The 27493-nt window shown below is 49.4% G+C and overlaps 2 protein-coding genes across 2 annotated transcripts in view; one reads left to right on the top strand and one right to left on the bottom strand.

Annotated features, from left to right (window-relative positions):
• Window positions 1-4485: 4485 nt before the first annotated feature.
• On the top strand, window positions 4486-14736 carry PERM1 (PPARGC1 and ESRR induced regulator, muscle 1). Its single transcript, XM_030537804.1, has 4 exons — window positions 4486-4597; window positions 5466-7595; window positions 10638-10754; window positions 11811-14736. Exons 2-4 carry the CDS (start codon window positions 5468-5470, stop codon window positions 11888-11890), a joined length of 2325 nt encoding a protein of 774 aa, XP_030393664.1. The 5' UTR covers window positions 4486-4597; window positions 5466-5467; the 3' UTR covers window positions 11891-14736.
• A 7605-nt stretch (window positions 14737-22341) lies between these two features.
• PLEKHN1 (pleckstrin homology domain containing N1) overlaps window positions 22342-27493 on the bottom strand; it is a 46234-nt gene continuing 41082 nt past the window's right edge. The window contains 1 exon segment of the mRNA XM_030537649.1: window positions 22342-27139. Within this exon segment, the coding sequence (XP_030393509.1) occupies window positions 26949-27139 (191 nt within the window). The 3' untranslated portion in view covers window positions 22342-26948.

Genomic DNA, 27493 nt, shown 5'->3' with positions numbered 1-27493 from the left:
GAAGATTTGGATCACTCTGACCTAGGGTGACCAGATGGCAAGTATGAAAAACTGGCACAGGGAGTGGGGGGTAATAGGCATCTATATAAGACAAAGCCTCGAATATCGGGACTGTCCCTATAAAATTGGGACATCTGGTCACCCTACTCTGACCCCTAGATATGTTGTGATTTCTGTTCTCTTTTCCTATCTTCATTATGATTATTTATTATTTGTATTGCCATTGTGTCTAGGAGCCCCAGGCTTGGGACAGGACCCCATTGTGTACAAACACAGAACAATAAAAGACGGTCCCTGCCGTCACAGAGTGTCCAACCGTGTTTGAAGCTGACAAATAAAAAACATGACCCGTGTTTTAAAAGCAGTGACTCTAAATCTCTGTAATGTTAAGCAGGGGCAGCCGCACCTCACTTCACCATTCCTTCTGTCATTCTCTGCAATTATAGGGTTGCATCAGTGCAGTTTGCAGCATCCCAATGCAAACAGTAAACCTGGAAAAACCTGCAGCATACACACATGTAAACTGGACAAGTCAGAGATGGGAAAGACCTGGATATCCCCCTCCCAGGTGCCTAAGCCTCCCCTTTGAGGTTAGGGTAAGACTGAGAGTCAAGAAGGGGTTAACTATGAATGAAATAGACTAACTGTCTGTCCTTAAGTGACATCTAGTGGAAATGGCAGGACACCTTAAATTCCAGGGGTGAAATGCTGGCCCAGTTGAAGTCAATGGCAAAACTCCCATTGCTTCCAGTGGGGCTGGGATTTTACCCTGTGAATTTCCTTAAATCCCTTAAAACGGCACCTTCAACAGTTCAACAGGTTTTTAGCTGGCGTATTGCATTTAGTTTTGCACCACGGGCAGCAGGACGAGATGAAATGCATTGAGTTCCTTTCCTCTCTGGCACAGCAATAATCAGGGCGAGGCCGAAGGAGCTGGGAGGCAAAGCTAGCAGATTGCCTTAGGGTGGGGACAACAATGGGCTTTGCTCAGGGAAGGAGCAGGCCATTCTGATTCCGGGATCCACTCCTATTTAAGGCCTGCTACAGGCCTGGGGCTTCTGTTTAAAAGCCTGGTGCCGGCTGCCCACCCCAGTTTCCACCCGCCCTTTCTTTAGAGCCAGGCTGGCAGGGAGTCCTATCACCCTGCAAGGCCAGCCAATGGAAGTGAGGACCACAGCCTGAGGCTGTGTTTGTGTAGAGCTCAGCCAAAGCCTTGGGAGGGAACCTGAAACCCAGCGAGATTTGGATTAGCAACCCGAAACTTGGGTCAGGTTTGCAAGCCTTTTGGAGGAGCTTGGCTGGGTTTCAGGCAAGCTTGGGCTGCATTTCAACTCAGGGCGGGCTGACCTTTCAGTGAGCCCACTGTGGACTTCTCCGGGAATATGGGCTGAATCTTAAGAGAGCTTTCAGGAGAAGACAGAGACAGTTAATGGGTTTGGGCAGAAATAATGCAAACCTCTGTGGTTTGGGGTGATATTTCCCAGCCGTCCACCTGCCCCCAAACCAGCAAAACAAGACTGGTGGTTTCAACTGAATTTCACTCTGAGTTTCAGCTCAAATTAACCCACTGTTCAGTGCGTGTTAAGCATCCCCTTCTGTGCCTGATGCACAGGGAGACATGCTGCGTATGCTACAGCTTCCAGCTAGGAAAGTTAACTCTTTAGCCACCGAGCTGAGGTTCACAGCCTTAGTTCTGAAGGTCCCACGTATAACCCTGCTCATGTTCAATCCCAATCTGGCAGACTTGGGTTCGAAATGCCCCTAAAATTTGAGTGAGGGGCTTACCCCTCAAATGTACCTTGTTTGAAGAAAAATCACTGCTCCTAACCCCAAAGTTACAGTCAATGCAGCTTTGGTGTCCCCCTCAATTTTAGTGCTGAAAATCATTTTATGCTAGACATACAGAATCTCGAGCTGGAGAATAGAGAGTTACACGTTTTCCTGTGAGAATAATTTGTCGGTGCCCTTCGTTCCGGCTTTGGCCCACGTTGCAGTCTGCACTGGCAGGCTGAGAGATTGGAGCTGCGGATTCACTTCAGTCTCAGCTCCAATTACATGGTTATGTTACAGTTATTTACATCACGTCCTTTACACAAAAGTCCCAATTCCCAACAGAGTCTGGGACTTTATTGGGGAGAACTGTGTCCTCCCACCCTTTGCTCAGTAGATGGCACCATCGAGCCACAATTACAATATACGTTGCAATCATCCATAGTTGTCTAGCCCTTAATGGCATAGGCCAACTTCTTCTTTGATTGGTGACCTACCCCGCCCAAAAGAGCTGGCTGCTGTAGAGAAATATGGTCCATCCTGTTAAGGTAGAACTCTTGGGTTGCCTTTGAGGGACACCTAATGCCCCCCTTGCAGCCTGCAGGTGACTTACAGGGCAGCGGATTGGGGAGGCATGTCCTTGCAGGTTGGCGTTGCTCTCTCATGACCATGGTATAGAGGTAGGGTGACCAGATGTCCCAGTTTTATAGGGACAGGGACAGTCCTGATTTTTGGGTCTTTTTCTTATTTAGGCTCCTATTACCCCCCGCCCCCGTCCTGATTTTTCACATTTGCTGGTCACCCTATATAGAGAAGCCAAAGATCTGCTAGTCAGTGCATAAGTCCCCTCTCCCCCGATGGGATGGCGTGTGGGCTTTGCCCTAGACAGCTAAATGAACATGTGGTGGGGCATGTGCCGTTCCTGTTGGGTTTAGTGTGTGGCTGCTCTTGCTATGGCTTCCAGTGTGACGCGGACAACGTGGCCCGACAGCCCACGTTTGGCTTTCAGTTCCGCCTCGCTGCGCCTCTCCCTTTCATGTTCTGTGCTGTGGTTTGCAAGGCATTGGCCGACGCGTTCTCTGACTGAACCCCCAGCTGCTGGAGGAGTCAGAAAAAGGAAGTTTACTGGAGCCAAGAAAAGGAAGCAGATCAATTTCCCTTCTGGGACTATGAGAGAGTGGGTGGCTGGGTGGGAGGAGTTGGGTGTAGCCAGATCAAAAACAAGATAAGGACAGAAGACAGTCGACCTCCTTCCTTCCAGATTTTCTCTGCTTGACAAGCCCCCCAGTGTGCGTCAGCCCATGGAACAGAGAAAGGAAGCGAATTCCTGTCACTGTTTACACCACCACGCTGGGCCCTGCCTGGCAGCAATTTCAGAGCCTCGCATCATGTGAACTCCCAGCTTTGCGCCGTGTGTGCCTTCAGTGATCTCATGGCACCACAAGAAGGAGCTTTTCCCCCATATACAGTGTAAGAGCAGAAGGAAAAGGGAGAGCTGGCTGAACTTCTAGCGGGGCTGTGTGTCTCTCCCGGTTTGCACACAGCTTGCAGCTGTGCCCCTAGGGTGCTGGGTCAGGAAGTCTGGGATCTGTGTGTGTTCTGGAGCCATACACCTGTCAACAAGGTGGGGTTAAACACTCCCCAAGACTGGCTTGTGCTGAACTCGCTCTCATTTCCTCGGGATCTCTATGCAGGGAATATGAAGGATGCACGGCATTCAGACAGGGCCTCTGCTGCCCATCTCTGGTGTCTGGCCTGCTGGAATCCAACCACCCCTGGGATAACCCTGCTCCGCAGGGATATAAGAGCACGTGGCCAAAGATGCATGGAGCAGCTGGGCTAGATGGACCACTGGTCAGAGCCAGTGTGGCTGTTCTTATGAATTGACCAATAGATGCTCCGTCACTTGCAGGGACGTCCCCCATGCTGCTGGCGTCGGTTTAAGTGCTCTGATATAGTGGGTACGAAACAGAAGGCAGCACAGTTTTGCACAGAGAAACTCAGGAGAGCCAGGTTCTCTCCCTCACTCTGCCACAGCCCTGCGGGGTGGCCCTGGGCGAGTCACTTCCCCACCTACCTTTTGTGTATCTTGACTGTCTGATCCAGCCACCCTGTCTCTGTTAGTGGCCAGGGCCAGGCACTGCAGAGCTGCCACAATATATAATAGTGTGTCAGGGGAGGACATTTGTCCCTGACCACTTGAGGTGATCTGATGTCCATCTGCACTTCGATAGCACTGATACATGCCTTAGAAATACCCTAGATAGACAGATCATGCCCTGAAGCCTGAGGATTTGGTCATTCTTGGGACCATTATCCTACGGAATCAACCTCAGTTCACTTCCTCTAACTTACAAAACTATTCGCCTCAGTCATTGTCATGGGATGTGTCCATCTGCCAATCACACCAGCCTGGGAGCATCCTTGCCCTCTGGCTTCTTTGTGTGAGTTCTGTGCCCCATGCCCAGCATTTGTGCCCTGTGCGGCCTTCACTTACATGGGTGTAACCCTAACCCTGAGAGTGGAAGGGCCCCATGGGTCTGTGGGTGGCCAAGGGACCCTGTTGTGTGTGTGAGAAGTAAACCCATTGGCTGGCAAGCCCAGAGCCTCTCCCCTGTCAGCTATTTATGGAACAGCCCTCTGAGAGCCCTTGGCACGTAAGGCGTTTCACATGACAGGTTGGCGGCTATTTTTGGCCTGTGAATGGAGCCGCTCTGAAGTCTGGCCCTCAATGTCCCCATCAAGGGTACGGCACCATGTCGCACTGGGAGGATTTTGCTGCACCACTCTGTACCTGGCTCTATCTCCAGCTTAAATTGTTCCCCAGGTAGGATGCATTTGCATGCTCTGCATGCCGGCTGTGTCTCGCTGCTCTCTGACACCTGGCTTGCTTCCCCATCGCTTCGGGGGAAAAGCTGTCCCCAGGAAATGGGCCAGGCAGCTGGGCCTTTGCAAACCTCTGCTTCTTCAAGGCGTTTATGTGGCATTGTTGCACCTCATCCTGCCTCCAGATCCTCAGCTGGTGTCAATTGAAGTCAATGGAGCAGTTACACCAGCCAAGGATCTTGGTCAAGGAGATACAGGCGACTTATAAAGAAGGGATAAAATGTGTGGTGAAAGGCATGCCATAAAAGAGCAGGTGCAATCCACAGAGGGGTCTGCACCTGAAAGGACATTAGATCCACTCAGATCCACTGAGCAATGGGCCAGACAGCATAAGACTCTGCAACACCCTAGATGCGCAGAAATTTGTCTGTGCCCCTCCGGCTTCTTGCAATTGCTCTAACAACTCCCCAGGGTGCCCCCTTATGCTAATGCAGACGAGATGCACCAAGGCTAACGTGCGTTAAAGCCGAGGATTGTCTCCACTATTTAACTGCTGCCTGTTATTAGATATTAGATCTGTCTAGGGGGGTGATGCCCTCTGTCATGCTGATGTATGGGAGGAGGAGGCCCCTGCCAGGCTGATGGAGAGGCCAATATCTTTCCTAGTGTCCCATTGGTTTCAACCACAAGAGAATGGGGGCGGGGGGGTAGCAGCACAGCAGAATAGTGAAGGAACTAAAGGGGAAAGGGTTAATTGAAGATAAAAGGCTCGAGTGGTCTGGTGGCCTCATCTCAGTGGGTACCTGGGCGCCCCTCCCTGGTGCCCTCATCCTCACTGACACCCACCCCCCCTTGTTTTGCCACTGCAGAGATGGAGAATTTCGAGTACAGCATCCAGCTGAATGACAGGGACTGGGCAGAGTTTTACTTGGCTTCTGAAGAATGCAGCTTAATCCCGGCTGCCCTGGCAACAGCGGAGGAGCCAGGCTTCAGTGACATTGAGCAAGGGGACGGCAAGGCCAGCAGCCCTCGCACAGCCAGGCTGATCACCGTGAGGGCAGGCAGCAAGCCAGCTTCTGGCCTGGGACCCTGCCCCCTACATGGGGTCCCCAGAGAGACCTCCCCACTCCGGCCTATCCCTGGGCAGCTGGTCCTGGAGGAGGTTCTGTCCGGCAGCGAGGATGAAATGGATCTGGGCTCAGGCAGCAGGTTTCTGCGTGAGAGCAACATGCCTGGATCCCCCCAGCAGACTCTGCTGATGCCCAGCACCCAGGACAGGCAGCTGCCTTGTTTCTCAGGGGCTGGCTCTGCTAGACCAGCTAGCCATGCCATGGAGAAGCCGCTCCAGGCCCAGGACAGCTCCTGCAATGAAGTGGGCCAGGCCGCAGAACGTGCAGTGGCCACCCCGGTTGCTGTACAGGCAGGAGGGGGCCTGGCCATAGTACCCCACGGTCACCAGCCAGAAGGAGCTTCAGTGGAGGGGGAATTACCAGGGGAGCATCTACAAGGCAGCCCAGAGAAGGTAGAGTCTGAAAGGCCAGTTCATGCCGCAAATGTGAGCTCCCCAGCACTGGTTGCTTCAGGGGGGATGGAGAGGCCAGCGGGGGGAAAGGCGAACTGGTCTCTCTGTTTAGAGCCTGGGCTGCCAGATCCAAATGGTGACATTTCCCAGAATCCATCTACAGAGCCCCTGCAGCCAGCATGTTCCAGAATACCAGGGGAGAGCCGGCCTGCTGGGAAGAATCCAGGGGAGCATTTGGATCTAGGTCAAGCCTTGACTGCTCTGGGCTCCTCTGGCGACTCTCCGGATGTTGTGCAGCCCAGAGGGCCTGTGCACCAGGGAACGCTCACAGCCGCAGTGACGCCATCGCACAGGGCTGTGGCACTGCAAAGCTCGAATCTAGCTATGGAATTTTTAACCTCCTCTGCCCTACTGCGAGAGAACAAAGGGGAGGGAGTAGTGGCCAAACCAGCTCTTGGGGGGCTGGAGGGTGAGGATGAAGCTCAGCAAGGCGGTACCCTGACCTGTGGCATGCTGGGGGATGAGGGGCGAGGGTTGGCGCTGGGATGTCAGGCTGTTAGCGCTCCCAGGAGCAAGGGAGTGAAATGCCCTGCAGTGCAGCCCTTTCCAGGGGAACTGAAGAAGACCAGTTGTGCAAGGCCAAAGCAAGCAACTGATTTAGAAATCCATGAGAACATGTTGTTGAATCAGAGCAGCAAACCCACTGCATCACAGAGAGAGGAGTGCAGGAGCACCACTGGGAAATCCCTGCATCTTGGAAGCACCGTGGCATTTGGAGGGGATGCTGACGATGGAGCCCAGGGAAGGCAGAGATCTGGGCTCCTAGGAGGGATGTTTCCTCATCATTCAGCAGCTGAGGATTCTCAGGAGGGGGCCATACCTGCCCTGACCTGGCCAGAGATGTATGACTATTTTTTCTGTGACGCCCAAGAGCAGGTGGGGGGAATGAACAGAGTGGGCGGAGTGGCGAAAACGCCCATGTCTCCCTGCGAGAAGGAGCAGGAGTTGCCTGAAATGTACGGGCCTGAGATGTACGAATATTTCTTTAATGAACCTGAAGGAAGTGGGGGAGGAGGCAGCAAAGACCCCTTTGTGGAGCCAGACAGGATCAGCACCTTGGAGCAAACTTCATCACCGTGCGAGAGCCAGGAGGACCCGGACTCGGCCATAGCCGGAGAGCCCGGCGGTGTTATCTCCATCCCTGAGGTTTATGAACATTTCTTTACGGAAGGAGCAAAAGGCAGAAGGAGCTGGGGGCAGATCTTCCTGAGCATGCCAGCCTTGGAAGCAAGGAAAGCCATGGCGGCGTTGAAATCCTTCCTGCAAAAGCCAATGCGCCTGGTCAGATGCAGCCCCTCCGACAGCGGGGTCCTGGTACCACGAGGTTCCATAAAGAGGCTCTCCCTTCTCCAGCTGGGGCCTCACGGGAGAATCCAGCTGAAGCCAGAGGATTTAGGGATGGCCCCTGCACTAGCAGGTAAATGTTTTATCCTGGCCCCGGCTGGTCCCTTCTCGCTGTCCCAGGGTTTAAAAAAGCTCCCTTGTAGAAACAGGCTCACTGATTAAATAGGAAACAGAAGCCATGTTGTCCTCAGGGCTCCTACCCAGAACCAGTGCTGGATTCCCCAGGGCCTGAACTACCCAGTGCCTCTGCCCAAACCCCATCTGCAGCCTCCACACTGCTCTGGGGCTACAGCCGAGACCTAGTGCTGGGTTTTCTGTTTGCCTGTAGCTGAATTCCCCAATGCTACACTAGCTTCTCCAGTGCCCAGAACCAGCCCTCCACCTCCTGGCACCAACACACTGAAGTTCCTGATGCTGCTGCCCGGAGATAGTGCCACTGTCCCTGTTGGTCTTTGCTCTGTGAATCATGCTAATCACACGGTTCTATCCCCTTCGTTAGCCTGTGGCCCCATCATCAAACATGCTAGAGGATACGCTTGCAACCCAGGATCCCTCGGCATAGCTTGATCATGTATAGTGAGACCCAAATCATGCACTAACCATGTTCCCTCACTGCCCAACAGCCTTGGACTTTGGCAGGGCTGTTTGAGAGCTGATCACATGGGCATTACAAAACCAAACTGCTTCAGGATGTTGCCCCTTCTCCCACCATTAGTGTATTCCTCTGCTGAGCTGTAGCAGTTGTTGACATCTTGCAAGTCAGCTTCCCAGGGAAGGAGAACTCAGTGACGTGGAGTTTGGGGATATGCTGTGTGTAACTTGCTTTATTAATGCACATCCACAAGTCCTGGAGCAGAGGTGATCACAAACAGTATGCGGGCTATCCCTTCAGCCCAACACAAGTGCCCAGCTCCCCGGGGGCAACCGTCCCTCCAGAACTGACTCTAGTTAGAGCCCAGAGCAGAAAGAAAAGCAAACTCTCCTGGCTCCCTGTACACAGAACTGTGTTCAACCCCAATTAACACCACCACAAACTTTTCTTCCAAGACTAAAAACTTGCTCACACACTAAGAAAAAGGAATTGGAAGGAAGATTATGTGTAAAGACTAGTGACAACTGATCTGTCCTCCTCCACACTGGTCAGGGAAAGCAAGCTAGAACTCTGATGGAACAAGTGTGTTTAAACCCAACTGTGGACAGGGCCCAACAGAGTTCAGAATCTGCCTTTGCTGCGTGCCAATACGCAAAGGTCAACTGGGGAGGCTTGAGCCTGGATTTCTGTTTGGGGGGTCAATGGCTAGGAACGCTGTCTGTACCAAGATAGCGCGATGATTGCTGAGCCAGTGTGCCTGGGCTGTGACAGGCACAATGTTGGCAGGAGAGAGAGGCAAACTGGGACCGTCCCACACTTCCGTGCAGAAGTGGACAAGGAGAACATTAGAACCAGAGCTAATTTAATAAGCACCCCCTGGAGACTCTAAAGGTTACTCAGGCGTTGCTTATGACTGTGAATAGGCGAGAGAGGTTTTAGAGAGCGGCTGGGAATAGAAGGAGAGGAAATGTGACCCATTAGGACAGCCACGGTATTTATTTAAAAGTTTATACTGGGCTTAAAGCCATGGTGCTTCCTAGTTAATATTAAAAACAAACAAATAAGGCTTGAGCTCTCCCAATGGGTGACTCAGCAAAGCGCTGCCTCTTTATCTGCCCGGGGAAAAGACCCTTTGCCTTGGTGGTAACTAATTAATAAAACTGGCTTTCATTAAAAACCTGATCAAATAAGCAAACAAACTAACCCTCTTGCAACATGCCTCAAAGGTTGCTAGCACGGAGATGCCAACATAGTGAGAGATCCCAAGCAGTGTCTGCCATAAGCCCTGGAAAGCAGCCCAGAGCCTGTGAATGGCCATCATGGAATGCAGGGGGCATGGAGGCTTCCCATAAAACTAATAACCAGGCTTAGTCCTCTTCCATGTTGCTTTTCATCCATGGATCTCAAAGCACTTTACAAGGATGGGTACTTCCCATTAACCCCGCTGTACAGGTGGGGAAACCACCACACGGTGGGTCTCACAGCACAGCCAGGTCTCCCCCGACTCCCCACACCAGAGACTCTGCTGGACCACCCTCTTCCCAAGAGGAAAGCTTGCCTGATGATTAGGGTACTAGCCTGCAACTCAGGAGACCTGGGTTCAGTCCCCTGCTCTGCCACAGACTTCTTGTGTGGCCTTGGGCAAGTCACTTAAGGTATGTCTACACTGCATTGTCAGCCTAGGGCCTTAGGACCCAGACTCAATGTTTCTAAGCCCACACTGCACTACACAGGCCTTCTGACTCAGGTGTGTACCCTGAGCTGTGTCTACCCTGCAACAGGACAGGCCTGAATCACAGCAGGACTCAGGCTCCGTCCCCCTCCCCCAAAAGCGGCATTCTAGGAATTGAGTGCTGAGCGCTCCTGGAACCAAGTCAGACTGATTTGTGTGTGAAAAGAAGGAGGCCTTGAGTTCCCACTAGAGTCAGAGCCTGAACTTAGTGTGTAGTGTAGACATACCCTTAGTCTCCCTGTGCTTCAGTTCCTCAGCAGTGAAATGGGTATAATGACACTTCCTGACCTCAGAGGAGTGTTGTGAGGATAAATCCATTAAAGACTGTGAGACCTCATATCCTATGGTAAATGCAACTAGATAACTTAGCTAGATAGACCTGCTAGGTTCCCAGTTAGCAAAGTGGCACGTACCTTCTCTACACAAATTAAAAGCTACTTTCAAGCTCTTAAGCGCCTGCTTGGCCACAAAGTCTGAAAACCAGGTGAACTAAGTAAAACTGGGTAGAGTGAAAAGATTATGAGGAAGTGTCTTCCAGAAATGGACCCACGTTCTCCAAAAATTATAAGGAGAAGGGGCTCGTGGCCAACTCCCTAGGGAGAGGAATGCTGTGCAACATTGCAAAAAGATCCTCTCTCTTTTTCTTTTGAAAAACTTAGCAGGAGATTGGTGAAAAAGACAATGAATGGAAGACTTAAATACGCCAGAAAGACTTCCTGCTGAAATGATCAATGTAACAGGAGTATTATTAGTCCCACTTGACCCTTAGCTGCAGGTTGTTCTTCCCGCAGAAAGTCCCCGCCATCCCCTAGCTCTCACACAGGAGGACATGTGCCTGGTCTTCGTTGCCTTTGCATCCTGGGCCGTGAAGACATCAAATCTGCAGACTCCGGATGCATGGAAGACTGGTATGTAGGATGACAATGTGGGAGAGGAGACGTGCTTTACATAAAGGGGAGGGGGAGATGCATGGCGGATTTGTGGGGATGGGGAGGATTTCTCTTTGGATAATGTTGGAAGGTTACATCCTCCCACTAGGCAGATTATACAAGTTGGAGCAGAATCTTTCCCTACTGTCGAAGGGCCTCTTCCTGCTTTCTGAAATGTTCTGTCCGTCACCAGCTGCTTCTAGTATTCTCTCTCACCCAGGAAGGGTGAGATTTCTATCTCTCATTGCTTTTACTCCAGCATAGCTGCTGCTGACTTTAATTATAGTTTGAAGCAGTAGGAGAATTCCTTTAGTTCTGATTAATCCTGTCCTGTATCCGGACAGTGACAATATCACCACATCCTATCATGGCTTATTGCTTAACCCCGTCAGTGTTCCCTAAGGTGCCAAAACACACATGGGGCAACATGTGCCTCCAATGCTAGCCTGGGCATGCCAAGCTCCCAATGAAATGCTGGTGTTGGAAAGGACGGATGCTGCTGTGATCTGCCGGCACAGAGAGGTGGAACTGGACACCAGCACCCAAAAGGTTAATTAGTTGGGAACATTGCCACCAGGTGGTTAGAGCAGAGGGTGAGAAATCAGGAGTCCTGGGGTTCCATGCCAACCTCCGCCACTAACTCACTAGGGTTGAAATTAACCCCTGTGCAGTGGGGCCAACACAATACCTGTGTCCATTGGGTGAGTCACTGCTCCGTTCTCTTCCTTCAGTGTCCCCATCTGGGAAGTGGGCGTGATGATACTACCTACATTAAAGGGGGTTTGTGAGGCTAAATTCATTTATTTTTTGCAATGTGCTCTGCATTGTTGTGCAGAGAAATTGTTCATTAGCTGTGACCAGGAGGGACACCAGCATGAACGACCCATGGTTGTTCTGCAGCAAAAAGACAATCATATGCAGAAACTCATGTTCTGAAACTCTGCTCCAGAAAACTGTTTGCTCAGACTAGCCCTGAAACTAGGGCTTTGGAATAATCCTAGATTCATTCTTGAAATGTGTTGGGGTATTTTCCAGTGTTACTGGCAAACATTGGCACCCTGTCTGCCATCCGGTACTTCAGACAGCAGGCCGTAGAAGGACGACATGGAACTTAGACGCTTCCACATGGCCAGAGACACGTCCCGTGGGCCCGTGAGGAAGAGTCTGAGAGACGACACTCACTGCACCTTGCCCTTTGGCAATAAAATGACTGTTTGCCAATGGGTCCAGTGGAGATATGGTTCTGGAATCCAGGCTGCAGAGTCCTGGCAAGGCACAGGGTGCTAGGAAGCAGCATCCTTGCAATGAAATCTGACATGTAATATGTTTGTTATAGGCATTATATGCATTTTGTTGCACGGGGTAGAATTAGGCCCAGTGCATGCTGGTTCAATTCTGCTCTCTGCCTCTGACTTGGTCAACATAGCGATGGTGATCGGGGGGAGGAGGGGGGTGAAAAATCCACATGACTGACCAACGTAGCTATGCCGACCTTGTCCCAGTGTAGCAACAGCTCAACAGAAGAATGCTTCAGTCAACATAGCTGCCATCATTCGGGGAGGTGGAGTTCTGTTTGTGTAGGCTGTGTCTACACTATAGGGTTATGCCGATGTAGCTATGCTGGTATACTGGGGAGCTGGAACAATTTGTATTGTGGGGGGGTGCTGAGAGCCATTGAACCAAACTGTAAACCCTGCATATAATGGAAACCACTTCAAGCCAGGGGGTGCTTCAGCCCCCCCCGAGTTCTATCACCTATACTGGTATAGTCCCTGAAGTGTAGAGATTTTCTCTCACTCCTTTAAGTTCAGCGGTTTCACTTTGCTATGCTATCTCCTATGGATAGTTAGGTAGCTGCATGCATTGGTGTATGTTCCAAGGGGAATCATATCCATTTGTCTCCTTCAGCTGGAAGTTGATGGTTGCTGGCACAGGAGCCTTTTGAGAGTGGGGAGCCGCAAAGCAAAATTTAAAAGGGCAACTCCTCAGTCTTCTGGTGTCCAGTGGCCCTGGCTAGCAATGGGGAGACTTTCTGAAGAGAAAGGAGAGGGTTTGGGGAACAATCGACTCTCCCCGGCTAAATATCTCCACATTGGCAGCTTTCAGGCTGGCTGCTTAGCCCCAGCCGATCTGTGGTGCAGCAGTGAAATTGGGAATGTATCCAGGTGACGTTAGACGGTGGCTTGTTTAGCAGAGTTCAGACCTTCGTGGCTTGGATCATGCCAAGGGAGTTCATCCTCTCGGAGTCAGTGCTAAAAGTCACTGTGTTCACGCCAGTGGTGCATTTCAATGAGGCTACAGTAGGATTTCTGGAGCCAGTTCCCTGCTTTGTGTGCCAGAGGCCGCCGGTTCAGTGCACTGGGGTGGGGAGAACCACGCAGGTATGATGCACGCTGCTCCTACAGGGGAGGTACCGTTTGGCATCATTCAATAAACGACTCTTCTGACCGGCTATGCAGTAGCACTGAGGGGGCTGGTTTAACCTTTCTGGGCTGGATGGATTGAGGGCTTCAAGGTCAGAGTATATACAGGGGCTGGGGTTGGGGAGATTACGAATGAGGAGAGATCTAAAAGGCTCTGCTGGGGGATGCAGAGGCGGGAGAAAGGGGAAATACCGAATGACTATGGAACAGATGGTACTGAGATGCTATGACCACAGATACTAAGCCCCTCAGTGGCGATCAGGCCCCAGGGTTCAGAGACAACAGTAGGGACTTCTGCTTTATGGCATCACAGCGGGGGGGTGGAGGGGGTTGAAAATAGTGGGGGAGGGGCATAGAAAGGGGCTTTGGAGAAGATGTGACCATGTGAGAGGACAGGCTGGTTGGTAGGTATGAGACCTGGCTAAGGCTGCCAATTTTGGTTGGACGTATTCCTGGAGGTTTCATCACATGACATAATCTTTTACTTAAAGATGAATCTTTAATTCCTGGAGACGCCAGGACAATCCTGGAGAGTTGGCAATGCTAGCCCTCGCTTGAATATTGCAACAACGAACAGGGATCTAGCTACTGCGCTGTTTGCTGCTGGAGGAGCCTTAGGCAGGTGTGAAAAGTGTCCTCGGAAAGCAGGCTGGGGGCAGGGGTTGGGGCACTGAACAGCCAGGGGAGGAGGAGAGAGGACAAAGGTGGCTGAGATCCAGGACTGAAAGGAGTGAAGTTCAAGAGTCTTGTGTTAAGGGTTAGTCACCCCATAACATCTCTGCAAATGTGCCACAAAGGACCCTCTGGGATAATCTCAGAGCGCCCTCCTGTGCCCCAGACAGGTACTACGGCTAACGGCAAGCTACTAAATTGTCCCTGAGATTTTAGACTTTGATTCTGTTTTAGACATCTTCTTTCATTGGGTGCTAGGAGTTATCCGCAATGTAACCACCATCATCTTGGTCCCTATAAAGGACTGAACACAGAACTTGTACAGCTCCAGGCCTGCACTGCTACACGTTGAGCTAAAACACTGTGTCTCCCAGGTGGCCGATGTCGCCGACTCATCTCGGTGGTTCAGGCACATACATAACACACCCTGAACAGTGGGTTGCATTAGAAAACCCAGTCCTCTTCTAATGATGCGTTCACCAGGTAGGGCCGGTAGGAAAAAATCTTAGGCTTGGTAGCCTTTGCTAACTTCACCACGCAGTCAATCTTCCATCTTACCCCCTCCTTTACCAGTTTTCCGCTGACGAGGCTGCAAATTATCGGCAGCATAGTACAAGCAGGCACAGTGGGAGGTTCTGCCAGACAGCTCTGCCACAGCACAGCGATCCCAATGGGCCGTTCCCTCTGTTTTTCGGGGATGGCCTATGCGATCTAATCAATTTTTGTTCATCTCTGATTTCTATAATTCCAGCCATCAAAGCACACAGACCTCAGTCATTGCATCTCAGTATCTCTTTGCACTAGCCCAGCCCTACTTTCTACATAGGTGCTGGAACTAGGGGGGCAGGGGCTTGAAGTGGTTTCCATTATACACAGGGTTTACAGTTTGGTTCAATGACTCTCCATACCCCCACTATAAAAATTGTTCCAGCCCCCCTGACCTTCTATAGCCAGAGACCCTCTCAAATATCAGATGGTGTTGAACGGCAAGGACATGTGGTCAAAAGCCAACGAGGGATGTAGGCTGAGGCCAGCTAGCATGCTCATCACTGTTGACCTGCAGGTATCAAGCCCCCAAAGGCTGCAGAATATCAGCAGGGAGCACACTGCCCAACCAGTCCCCCCACCCACGAACTCCTGACCGCCCCTTCCATCCGTGAGAAATAACAGTGCCAGGAAATGCTCATAAGCCTTACCTGTCTTTGCGCTGGTTCCTGAATCTGTCTTATGAACTAAGAGATGTTTAGATAGTCCCTTGTATTATGTAGTGTCATGGAGTTTTAATGTTACTTATGGGGGGGATTTGAGGCGCTGGATTTAAAATCATGCCCTATTAAATACAAGAGTGAGCATGAGAGCAGTAAAAGGAGACAGTGGTAGGTACACACTGTATCTAGACGGAGTATATTCGTTGTATATATGAAATAAATCTCAGATAATTTTTGGCTGAATAATGTGTTGGAAGCTTCCAATACTTTTTCTATTCCATTTTAATTCTGGGGGGTCTTTCTACTTATACGTCCCTGCAAAATTTCCCCCCGGTTCACACACACCACCATTTAATGGGTATGTGCCTAATAAACGATCAACCAGCCATACAGCCGCCTAGCACAACCGTTTCAAGGCATTGCCACAGTACAGAGGTGCTGAAGGGAACTGGCCAGTGAGGGCTAGGCTAGATGACTTAATGACAACGTTGTTTTTTTTTCAGTCATTTCTCCCGGCACAGCTTGGAGAACACTCGCTACTGGGGCTTGATCAAGAGAAGTGCTTCCTTAACCTCCAATGCCTACTGCCATCGGGGCCCAGGAGAGGGGTTCTCTTCCCAGGCCTACTTGGGTTTATCCCTTCCCAAAGAGCCAAGGAAGGGACTTCAGGAATGGGTGGGGGGAGGGAGTCCATTGCATGCTTCTGGCTCAGTCTAGCCACTGGCCTCAATTCATCATCAAGTCACACGGGCCCGTTTGCAGTGGTTTTGACAGGGTGTTGTTCTCCGGTACTGCCGTAGAACGTGGCATCCAGTTCTGCACAATTACAGTGTTGAGTCTGAATTAAATCCAACCCAGCAGCGAGCTGGTCTCTGCAGAACATCAGGAGGTATATAAACACATGGTACAGCACGACACCAGTCCCGCTTGGGCCAACAGCAGGCCTCAAACCCATGACCTTTGGCACAAGCAGGAGAATCTCATTATTTTAGCACTGCAGAGCTAGTCGGTGGAAGCAGCAGACGACTCATAAGCCGCATGTGTGAACCGACTACTAGGAGGGAACAAAACCCCACATATTCCTAGTCTGTTACAGAGACACACGAACTGGGGTTTCTTTTTATTTTGCCCCAAAGACTCTTCTGATCAATGGGACACTTCGTGACACTGCAATACAAGACCCGAGGCTGGCCTGGCTCAGCTGACTTGGGCTCCTGGGGACCAGGCTATGGGAGTATAAATTTGCAGTGTAGATGCTCAGGCTGGAACCCTCCCCTCTCACAAGGTCTCAGAGCCCGGGCTCCAGCAGAGCCCAAATGTCTCCATTGCCATTTTATCGTCCCGAAGCCTGAGCCCCACGAACCTCAGTGAGCTGCCCCAGGCTATGAGATCGCAGTGTAGACATCCCCTAAAGGACAATCATTTTAAAACAAACACTACTCCAGGTGGGGTGAAGAGAACCATGAGAGAAACATCCCTCCTAGGAAACCTCCGGGCTGGATACAAGTCACACAACAATCTGCACCAGTTGCAAGGATCCCCCATAATGTGAGGCACAAGTCAAGGATCCAGGCCCTCCTCCTCCGATGGATACAGCCAAGCACGGCTACCTAGGTTCTCCTGCCTGCAACAGCATCAGTGTCCAGGCCTGGGTGATTGTGCACGCCTGTCCCCCTTGAACAAACGGTAACACTGCAGGCGCTAGGGGAGTTCAAACATTCGCATATGTTCAGTTTCACTGTTTACCCAGCCAGAACACATTAACCATGCGGCACATTTTCAGTGGCAGGTGGGAATACAGAGACCACAGCATGGTGGATGGGTAATAGGGGTAACAGCTGGAGGAATCCGACTATTTCATTGTCCAAGGCTTTCCTGGGAGACAGTAAATAACTCTGGTTAAAAAAAAAATCAAAGCTGAGGTGGAGCGTCAGATAGCTCCTTCCGCTGGAAACAGAGTGTGCAGTGTTTGCTAAGTCTCGATACACAGTGTTTTGCATCTCCCTGCTCAGGCCCTTCGGTTGCACCAGAGGCAGTGTAGAAGGCATCATTAATGCAAGAATAACCTCTAACAGCTCCTCTTTTGGCTTTTCATTAACCTGATACATTTTTTTAACTAAATCACCAAAATCTGAAGGGAATCAGCTTTCTCCTTTCCACCCCAGGTGTAAGAACAAGACTCAAGTGAGCTGTGAACAGCACTCCCACTGGCAGGCACCACTAAGATGTCTGTATTAAATAAATTAATGATCGTGTAAATGATCACCAATTAGTGGGGCAAATCTCCAAGAGGTTGGGCATTCTGCTTTAGTCTAAATCCATCACCTAAAATCTGGCTGCTTCTCTGAACTCTCCAAACCTCTTGGGTTGGTAAAGCTGGGCAGGAGGTCACACTAGAATAGGGGAGGTTTCTGGTACCTATTTTTTTGATCCTGGCCAGAAACCTGAATGTAATAATTTTTTTGGAATTCTTCAGACCCTCAGAGGAGGTTTGGCCCAGCTTGGGTTCCAAACCTGGGCAAAAGGTTGGCAGGGAAGATTTTGATTTTTTCCATATGAGTTTACTTGTTCTTAACCCAATCTCCTACACATGAAGGATTTTCGGTTACGTTAGGTTCCCTCCAATTGCTGTGGTTTCTCCTAAGCCACAGCCGGGATTGAGTCTGCAATGCGGATGCTGCTGGCTCCATTCACCATTTCGGTGCCTTGTGATGAATGAGTGAACTCCATCAACTGAGGCCAGATCAGAAAACTTTAGCATCAGTGCACAGCTGGGCCTTTTGCTGAATCATTGCTAGAGAGTGACCCATTTGCCCTTTTCCCCAGCCCAGAGCTAAAGGCATGGCTTCTGCACGGCTCCCAACCCTTGCCACATTGCTCTCTGCCCTTCACGTGATGGTGCTGTCAATCTTCTTAAGCTGAGCACAGCTGGGCTGGCGCTGATGGGAAAGCTCTGAGGAAAATTCTAGGGATTCAGTTCTGCCACCTTGCATCATCATTTACACATTTGCAAATACTTTTGATTTGGCAGCATTTCCCACTCCCTCTGCACAGGTGCAAATGATAACATAAGGTGCAAGGCAGTGGAGGATCGTGCCTGAGGTTCTGCAGGAAGCTGAATAACTAGAGGACACTCTTTCCTCTGAATCCCCATTGAGTCAGGGACCCAGAATCCCTGCAGGGGCAGCTGTACTGCTAAAACCAGGAATCTTCCAGATGAGATGTAAAAACCAGATGCCTGGCTGTTTGAATAGCTCAGCCTGAGAAAAGAAATCATAAAAACAAGAGCTGGTGCTGATTGCAAACCCAAATTCTGGTACCTACAGTTTAAGAAACAGGTTGATAAATTGGAGAAGGTTTAGAGAAGAGCCACGAGAATGATTAGAGGATTAGAAAACCTGCGTATAGTGATAGACTCAAGGAGTTCAATCTAGTTATCTTACCAAAGAGAAAGGGTGACTAGATTACAGTCTATAAGTACTTACAGGGGGAACAAATGTTTAATTATGGGGTCTTCAGTCTGTCAGAGAAAGATATGCAGCAGAACCTCAGAGTTACAAATACCAGAGTAACGAACTGACCAGTCAACCACACACCTCATTTGGAACTGGAAGTATGCAATCAGGCAGCAGAGACAAAAAAAGACAGCAAACACAGTACAGCACAGTGCTGGGTTAAACGCAAACTACGGGAAAAAAAAGGGAAAGTTTAAAAAAAAGATTGGACACGGTAAGGAAACTGTCTGTGCTTGTTTCATTTACATGAAGATGGTTAAAAGCAGCATGTTTCTTCTGCATGGTAAAGTTTCAAAGCTGTATTAAGCCAATGTTCAGTTGTAAACTTTTGAAAGAACCATAGCATTTTGTTCAGCATTACGAGTGTTTCAGAGTTACGAACAATCTCCATTCCCGAGGTGTTCGTAACTCCGAGGTCCTATTGCAATAGGATCCAGTGGCTGGCAGTTGAAGCTAGACAAATTCAGAACAGAAATAAGGCATCAATTTTTAAGCATAAGAGTCGTTAACCATTGGAACAATTTACCCAGAGTCATGGGGGATTCTCCATCACTGATCATTTCCAAAAGCTCTGCTCTAGGGATCAGTGTGGGGCAGTTCTCCGGCCTGGGCTCTGCAGGAGGGAAGTCTAGACAATCACAATGGTCCTTCTGGCCTTCGAATCTCAGAAAGCCAGCCTAGGGGATTCAACCCCAGGATGCCACTGAAATGAACAGGGCTTGCATCTAAATCCCCTACTCAGCCTTGAAAGTCTCAAGGGGATCCGAAACACACGAAGCTTTATCAAGGCCAAACAGAAAAGCACCTTCCTTGCCCTGCAGAGTTAGATGTAAAACAGTGAGTGGGAGTTACAAACAAGAGGGCGGGGCTGGAGGGAAGGAGGACCAGGGTTACAGCAGAAGTATCAGGCATTTACTGAGTGTATGTATGTGGAGTTTGGGGTTGGTTTTTTTTGCAAGACCAGGACTGCTGGCCCAGACTGTAATTTGGCCAACTCATTATATCCTGCCATTTTAACTGGATACGGCCCTCGTTTATTCCCCCGGTTCTAAAACTGAAAGTTGCTGGGAGCCATTCAACTCTTACTGGGTTTTTACCCCAGAAGTAACAATATTCCAGTGGTAGCTAACATGGTCTTTATGGGCCAGAATTTACCATTGGAACAGGGATGTGGTGAGGGTTTTTTTCTATCACATGAAATCTTCAAATCCAAATTGGAGGGTTTCCTAAGACAATAGGCTTGGGCCAGATCACAAGATATTGGCTCAATGCAGGAATTACTCGGGGAAATTCTGCTCAGTGTAAAATACTATGATCAGAAATTCTATGAATTAGTGGCCTTTGAATCAGGTACCTAAATACCTTTAAGGTTCTGGGCCGTAAGGCCTAACTCCCACTGGGTTCAGTGAAGATCTGGGCCTAAATGCAGAAAGCACTTTGAGATCTTTGCTGTAGAACAGGGGTTCTCAACTCGTTTCTTTCTGAGCTGCGTCCTCCCCCCAACATGCTATAAAAACTCCACAGCCCACTTGGGCCACAATGATTGTTTTTCTGCATATAAAAGCCAGGGCCGAAGTTAAGGGGTAGCAAGCAGGACAATTGCCCAGGGCCCCACACCACAGCTAAGTTGCTCAGGCTTCGGCTTCAGCCCAGGTAGCGAGCTTCGGGGTCTCAGACTTCAGCCCTGCCTGGGGGGGCTTTGGCTTTCTACCCCGGGCCCTAGTGAGTCTAATGCCAACCCTGCTTGGCGGACCCCCCTGCAACCTGCTCATGGCCCCACGGGAGCCCTGGACTCCTGGTTGAGAACTGCCACTGTGGAAAATGCCAGATAATCAAGATATGATCACACTGAGCTGGGTTCACATGCTTTGCGGCTCCTTTTGTATTCTACAGAAGGCTGAAGAGGGTGAACTGAATAACTAGAAGATAAATGCCTCCTACCCTGTTGCAGAGCAATAGGAAAGGAGTGGCTTACACTGCAGAAATCAAAGTATCAAAACAACAGCCAATATCGGGGGATAAGCTCTGGGAGTTGGGGCCGGACTTGAAAGATCAGCAACCTCTCCAATATCCTAGAGGGAAAACCAGCCTTGACATGCCTGTAATTTTCCTGCTTGGTTTAGTCAATGACCTTTTACGTTCTGTAGTTTCCTCCCTCCCGTACCACTGATAGGTCCACGAGCCAATATCCTGCCCTACAACAAGGAAACAGGAATGACCATCTTTTGCAAAAGCAGGGATCAGCACAATAGAAAAATCCAGACTCGGACCCACTGAAAAGGTCATTTCTGTTTCACTCTGCCAAAGCAAGTCTGGAAATGCCAGGTGGGAGACATGCTACCCTACACCGTATCCTAACCTAGCGTGCAGTTCCCCATCTGACACCACATTGTGCCAAGCAAATGAAAAAGTCAGACAGGTGCACGCTGAATAATTACCTCCTCGGCTTAGCTGCCTTCCGTGGCAGCATTCTTCAAAAGGGCCCCGTTATACAATGTAACGCTTAAGCTGCTGGATGGGAATAGATCCTGAATTTCTCTCTTCTACAGCAACCAATATAACAACAGCATGGACAGTTCAAGCAATAGCCCCACTAATGATTCATCTGACCACAACAAAATCAGAACGTAGGTTCCAGCGGAAATTTCTGCTCGGTTGCTTTCCCTTTGCCTGGACCACCAGGGCTTCAAAAGGGATTGGAAAGCCATAGCTTTCAAATGATTTCAAGCCAGCTCTATGAATGGCATTTGCTAGCGAGCCGGCAGAGGACCCTGCTTGAGTCCTACAGAAATGACGGCTGGCTTGTTTTTACTTTAAACTGCTCGGCGTCTGATAGGCAGCTTGGACTAACAGGCCGGGGATATCTCCCTAGCTCCTTCCATGCCCCGGGCACCAAATCAACTAAATTACACACAGAGGGGTCACGTCATCCCATTCTGGGAGGAGCTGAATGGCTCTTCATCATAAAGCCCTCAGGGAGCTGGATGAGGGACATCTCTGGGCTTTGGTGGGGGGAAGAGGAAGTGGATTTAGTTCCCGCAACCACAGCCTTGTGGAAAGACCCCTGGCTTAATGGGCTCTTCTGCAGTAATGCAGCAGCCTTCTTCTGTTTCTTCTTCTCCCTGGTCTCGAGCGGCATGGGACTGAGGCCAGGTCCAGTTCTTGGTCCTGCTCCCCACTGCTCAGACTGAATCTTCAGGGAAAGCAACTTCCTGTCCTATCCACACCTCCACCCGTCCATCTGGCACCCGGCCCAGGCCATTCCTCGTTGGCCCAAGGGCCGTGGGGGGCTTTAGTGCTTTTCACAGCAAAGGTCAAGTGCTGCACAGCATAGAGGCAGAGTAGGACTTTAGCAGGAGTGCAACAACTCTGGCTTCTGAGAGCCCTGCAGTTATGCTTTGCACTTAGAGAAACTTCCATTAGCCAAGGATCTTAAAGCCTGTTACCAACACGAATTAATCCCCCCAGCCCCACAGAAGGCCAGGTCCCCATTTTATAGATGAAGAAATTGAGGCACAAAATGTTGCATGGACTGGTCTATGGTCACAAAGGGAGTCAGTGGCTGAACCAGAAGCAAACTCAGGGCTCTTGAATTCCCAGTCCCCATAAATACCAGATGATGCTCCCTCCTATGTACATAATACAGTAGTTCTGAAAAGATCTCTCTTCACCTCTCATACAGCAGAGAGGGAAACAAAATGCTCTCCCACGTTCTCAAAGGAAGGTAATTTATTTCTGCATGGTCCGTCAGGCTGCAGAGCCCTGGCAAAAACACTGCTGTTCAGTTAAAGCCACACATTAATTCTGAGAGGTTTGAGTATTCACAACTCCCTCACGAGCATTTGTGCGAGCAACAAGTTCACAAGAACATCAGTGGAAAGAGAACACGCCACATAGCCTCGTGCAAACGCCACATAGCACTCTCACGCAGCCCTGTTCAACACTCTTAGTGGATTTGGGAATCAGCTAATCAGGGGGGCAGAAGCAATGGCATAAGATGAGGCTGACCAGTAACACCCCATTGACAGCACTGAGATAGCTAATGTTACTTTAATTAAACTCTCTATTTAAAAACCTTGGACTGGCTGAAAAACATGTCGGAGAGCGAGGTGGGTTTTCAGTCACAAGAGAAGAGTATAAGGTAGAGCTTAAAAATATACCACTGCAGTCTGCAATAGCAGCTCCCAACAGCTAAACAGCCAGGGTCAGGCTGGGTCAGTAGCTCCCAGGGAAAATATTAGGGGCTGCTGTGAATCTTGGACTGGGATCTAAACTTACCCACTGTTTAGGGGTGCTGACTGGGGACCGTTTTAGGGCTCGTCCACCCACAAAAGTGCTACCACTTAAACTAAGCCAGTATTATTAAAGTGGTACCACCCCTTCCCCCTGCTCCCCCAAGCGTGGCATCAGATGCAGTTACATCAATATAAAAGTGGCATATTCCTATATCGGAAAGGAACTAAGCTATACCAGTATAACTGGTCCACAGTTGGGTCCATACCATTATAACTATTTGGATTAGAAAACAAAGCCACCCCCGTAACCAGCCTAGTTCTATCAGGCCAAAAACGGTCTGCAGCCCAGGTCTTAGAGATCAATTAATCAATGACGTTCTGGGCTGGGGGCTTCAGTTCCACAGCAGATCTCTCTCTCCCCAATAGCTGGCACTACTCCCATCGCAAGCACTCAACTAACAGCCCAGAACGGCATGAAGGGGCAACAACGTCAGAGGGTTTGTCTTTCAGACGAGACATATGATCAAGGCCTTGGGACTGTGGTCATTAAAGCCCCATGGCATTTTTTTGCAAGATTACCCAGCATGGAAGATGGCCAAGATATCACAGTTATTGCATTCTGCCTCACGCTATCCTGCCTGCACTTGCATCTGGATAAAGTAGGCTTCCTTTTCTATCCTCCTGTGCTACATTACTGTGTACTGTTCCAGGATTGCCAAGTTCCACCCCAGAGATGGCTGTATTTCAGTGACAGGGTGATAACTCCTAATCTCCCAACAATCAGCTGGTGGCACAACGAATGCAGTTTGGTGGAATCTTTTCTGTAGAGGGATAAATACACTAGATTTTCACCACCATCAAATCTCTCTCTTTGACAGGCATTTTCTGCAGTACTTTGATCTCTAGTAACTAAGGCCCAGATTAGGCGTTGCTGCGCTCAGCGTCACCATGTTTAATTACATTAGGAACGTAAGTCTCATTTTCAAAAGCAAAGTGGGCATTCAGGTGTCTAAATTCCATCGATGGTCGAGCACAGCAGCACCTAAATAGCTTTAAAAAGCTGGGCCTAAACACTGACCCTGAGTTAACTCTTCCAGTGCAGACATTGTCCCAACTCCTCCTTACAACCCTGAGCTGCATGTTTTGAAGGTAGCTGCACTCTCTTTTGCATACTCACATCAATCGATCTCCACAAGAGAGGGGGAACCAGGTAAAAAGGTAACATTTCTTTAAGAGTCGAACAGGCTAAGAGTGGACTGTCACAAACAGGAAAGGAAAAGTGACTCAGGTTTGAAAGAAGAACAAGAGATGTCTCCATCAGGAGCAGCAGATGAGTAGAGACAGGGTGACATTTGTAAAGCCTTGTTCCAGGCTAAATCCAGAGTTTCTTTAATGCCCGATCGCTGTCTTGAGAACTGGAGCTGCTTCTCCCCTTTATGGACTTCAGAGACAAACCCATGGCCTGACCTACCATTCCCAACCTGGAGGGACATCTAAATCTCCAAAAGTATTTAGATGCCTACCTTGGAAGATCTGGGTCTGTCCTTCACTCCACTCACCCAATGGGCCTGGGACTTTATTTCCACTCAAAGCAAAGCTTCCACCCAGAACGCCTTAATTGATTTCCTTCCCCCTCCCACCCTGGAAAGGGGGAAGATGTTACAGCTAGATGGTACAGTCACAGCTGCTGTAGAATGCTAGATTCGTTTGAAAGATTGAGAAACAAGAGAGACAGAGAAGGTGCCTCTTGAGTGAAATCCACTCCTGTGCAAATGTTCAGCTAAAGGTTTATGCATCACTTATGATCTACTTCAGCTCGTGCTGGCCCTCTGCAAGTTTCCTGTAGTACTGGACTGCAGCCAGCATAACTGATAAAGTTCGCAGGCAGGCAAAGTGACCCCGGTCAGTAAAATCTGTTGAGCAATTTGAATTCTTTGACTGATACTTGCAAAGCACCTTTCCAGCCGAAAGATTCCAAGGACAGCAGGGCAAAACAGAGTCTGTAAACTCTGGAGTTCCAGCCTCTGGCATAAATCCCATCTCCCGAAGAACACACTGGAAAATTTGTTCCTAGATAAGGTGTTTGCACATGATTGATCTAAACTGAGCAGCGCAGGCTGTCGGCAGTCTGAAAATTCTTCCTCCAGCTAGTGATTCAAAGACTTCGGGTGGGTGGGGAAAAGTAATTTTGTCCTTCAGGTGCTGGAAGGAATGACAGCAACACAGAGAAAACCACCAATCCCTCAGTTAAACCAGGTGAGGACAAACAGAGACTCAGTTCTGAAGACAGGTGGGTGTATTATTATTAGAATTGTAGAGTCTTGCAGAAATTGACCGGAGTACTTTACAGGACATTATTTTGAAACATTGCAATCTCTGCTATTATTTATATAAAAATCTAGATCTTGAAAAAGGTCTTTGATTTCAGTGAACACAGCAACATTCAGTGAGCCCAGCTGCATCCCAGAAAACTATGTGCCTCTGACATTCCCCAGTGCAATTCTGTTCATAATAAATAGCTCCTCTCTGTGTTGTTATTATATATAAACCCTCCCAATAGGAAAGTTAAACCTGAAACAAAACAAAAACAGCTAGAAGACCCAACCATCCCACACAGCACAGATGTGTCAGCAGCTGGTAGTCTCACAGTATTGTTCATAGTCCATAGCTACAAAATTAAATAAGTTTTTAACTCACCCACATTTACATATTAAATACAAATATTCCACTCAAAACCTACGTGTAAACTTTGCTCATTACCTTCTAAAAAATTTCAAGTACAACAGTCTAGTGGCTTGTTTCACTTCCACCAGTGAAAGAAAGAGATTTCCTTAATACGCTTTGTTCTACAGATTGCTTGGGGAATGCAGGTTAGAATTTGGAGCCTAGGGTAAAGCACCTTGGCTTGCTGTTGACCCTGTATGTGCCGAAGGATCCGTCTGAAGCGGCTGGAAAATGATAAAGCTCAGACACTGTCCCCCTCAGGAAGGATGGGTTTTGTGCAGTGGTCTTCTGCCTTCCAAAGGGCTCTGGAGGGGAGCTCAGGACACCAGCCTTCCTTAGATTATTGGAGAGAGAGAAAAAGTCTCATAGAGGGATCCAGGGGTATCCTCACCTGGAGAACTCTTTGGAAAACGCATGCCCTTTGGAGCACTTCACAGGTAACAGATTTCCTCTTCGTCTCTTTCTCAATGCTGGCCAAGCTATGCAGATTCTTTCATTAGTACCCACCACCTTAGTCTCTGGCCATCACTAGCAGGGAAGATTGAGCGGTGTCCAGAGACAGAGGTGGACCCTACATGACCCTCCTCTGTTAGCTTGAGCAGGGCCTGTGGATCAGGTCAGGATTTCTATCTACCCTACCTCCATTGCCAGCTCTGACTTTTGCACCGTGTCAATGGGCTGAGTGCAGTTGTTACCCATGCTGCAGATGTTAGGTGATCGTGAATGCTCACAGGGCTTCTCAGACTTGATGCTTAGTGGGGAAAGGTCTGGCTAATCAACAGAGCTCAAGGTTTAAAGGTATCCCAGATGTCGCCAACTAAGCAGCTCCATTGAAAAGGAAAGTGACCAGGTCTCCCGATGCATAGGTCTTTAATACTTAACACATATGCTAACCCATCCAATGACCGGTTTCTCCTCTTCTATCTCCTCGGAGTCACCGACCTTTCCATACACATAATGTCCTGTTAGCCAAAGGGAGTGTGATTAGGAAGTAGGCTTCTTTTCTACTGCATGGAACAATGGCTATTCATGAAACCCGGTTCCCTACATAGCCAGGAAAGTGGGTTTCTTTAGAGTGCCTAGCGTCCAAGATCCCCTACTACTGTCAAAATGTTGGGGGGTAGGGAGGTACTTCATTGTTCATTAGGATTCGTAGAGTCTTGTTCATGCTCGTGGGCATCGTATTAAGATTTGGTGGAAGAGTTCCAACATGATGAAAACCTGCCGGAGCCAGAGCTCAGCACACACAGGAGACCAGTCACTGGAGGGATCCTTCCCCCTGCTCATTCTATACACACCTTACACGCTTCACAGCTAAAAGGCACGGCTGAAAGCAGAGTGGTCAGGGTGAGGCAGGCCCGGGACTTTTTATGAGCACTGCTTTGGCATCCTGTCTTCATACATGATAAAACTGCTGGCAGGAGAAGGGCACGGCCTGCCGGATGCCCGACTCCTTCTCCTCAGCCTCCCAGAGGTTGTCGTAACTGAAGTCGCTGTGGAAGCTTTGGAGTTCCGCGTAGTCATGATATGCAGAGTCGTGCCTCACGCGGCCATTCCCAGGCAGGTTGTAAACACCAGCGCTTCCCTCTGCAAATCAGAGAAAGAGAGACAAACAAAGCAGTTTACATTGATTGCTACAGGATTTCTACGCTATTATAGTCTCTTCCAAAATATACAATGGGGTAAGGTGCTGCAGTGAGAGATCTGGTAGCGGAAGCTCTCAGAGAGCAGATCCAAGAGAAGGATCAGCAAAGCATGCTTGACCCATACTGCCCTGCCCTGGCCCCAGATGGCCCAGCTCCATCCCTACAGTTCTTGGTCTCGCTGCTGAGACGCCTACTGGGAGTGCAGGCCAGCCATGACTGACAGTGGGTTGTTTTCCTTTGTCACATGGCCACTTGTCCACAGGGAAGCAATGGACCTAGCGAAAGCCCCGTGTCA

The sequence above is a fragment of the Gopherus evgoodei genome, chromosome 18 (assembly GCF_007399415.2).
Source record: "Gopherus evgoodei ecotype Sinaloan lineage chromosome 18, rGopEvg1_v1.p, whole genome shotgun sequence".
Classification (NCBI taxonomy): domain Eukaryota; kingdom Metazoa; phylum Chordata; order Testudines; family Testudinidae; genus Gopherus; species Gopherus evgoodei.
This window is presented reverse-complemented; position numbering and strand designations above follow the sequence as displayed.

Coding starts and splice junctions, on each gene's coding strand:
- PERM1 (XM_030537804.1), top strand. CDS start 5,468: ATGGAGAATTTCGAGTACAGCATCCAGCTGAATGACAGGGACTGGGCA. Junction 7,596..10,637: donor GATGGCCCCTGCACTAGCAG/GTAAATGTTTTA, acceptor TTCTTCCCGCAG/AAAGTCCCCGCCATCCCCTA. Junction 10,755..11,810: donor TCCGGATGCATGGAAGACTG/GTATGTAGGATG, acceptor GGTATTTTCCAG/TGTTACTGGCAAACATTGGC.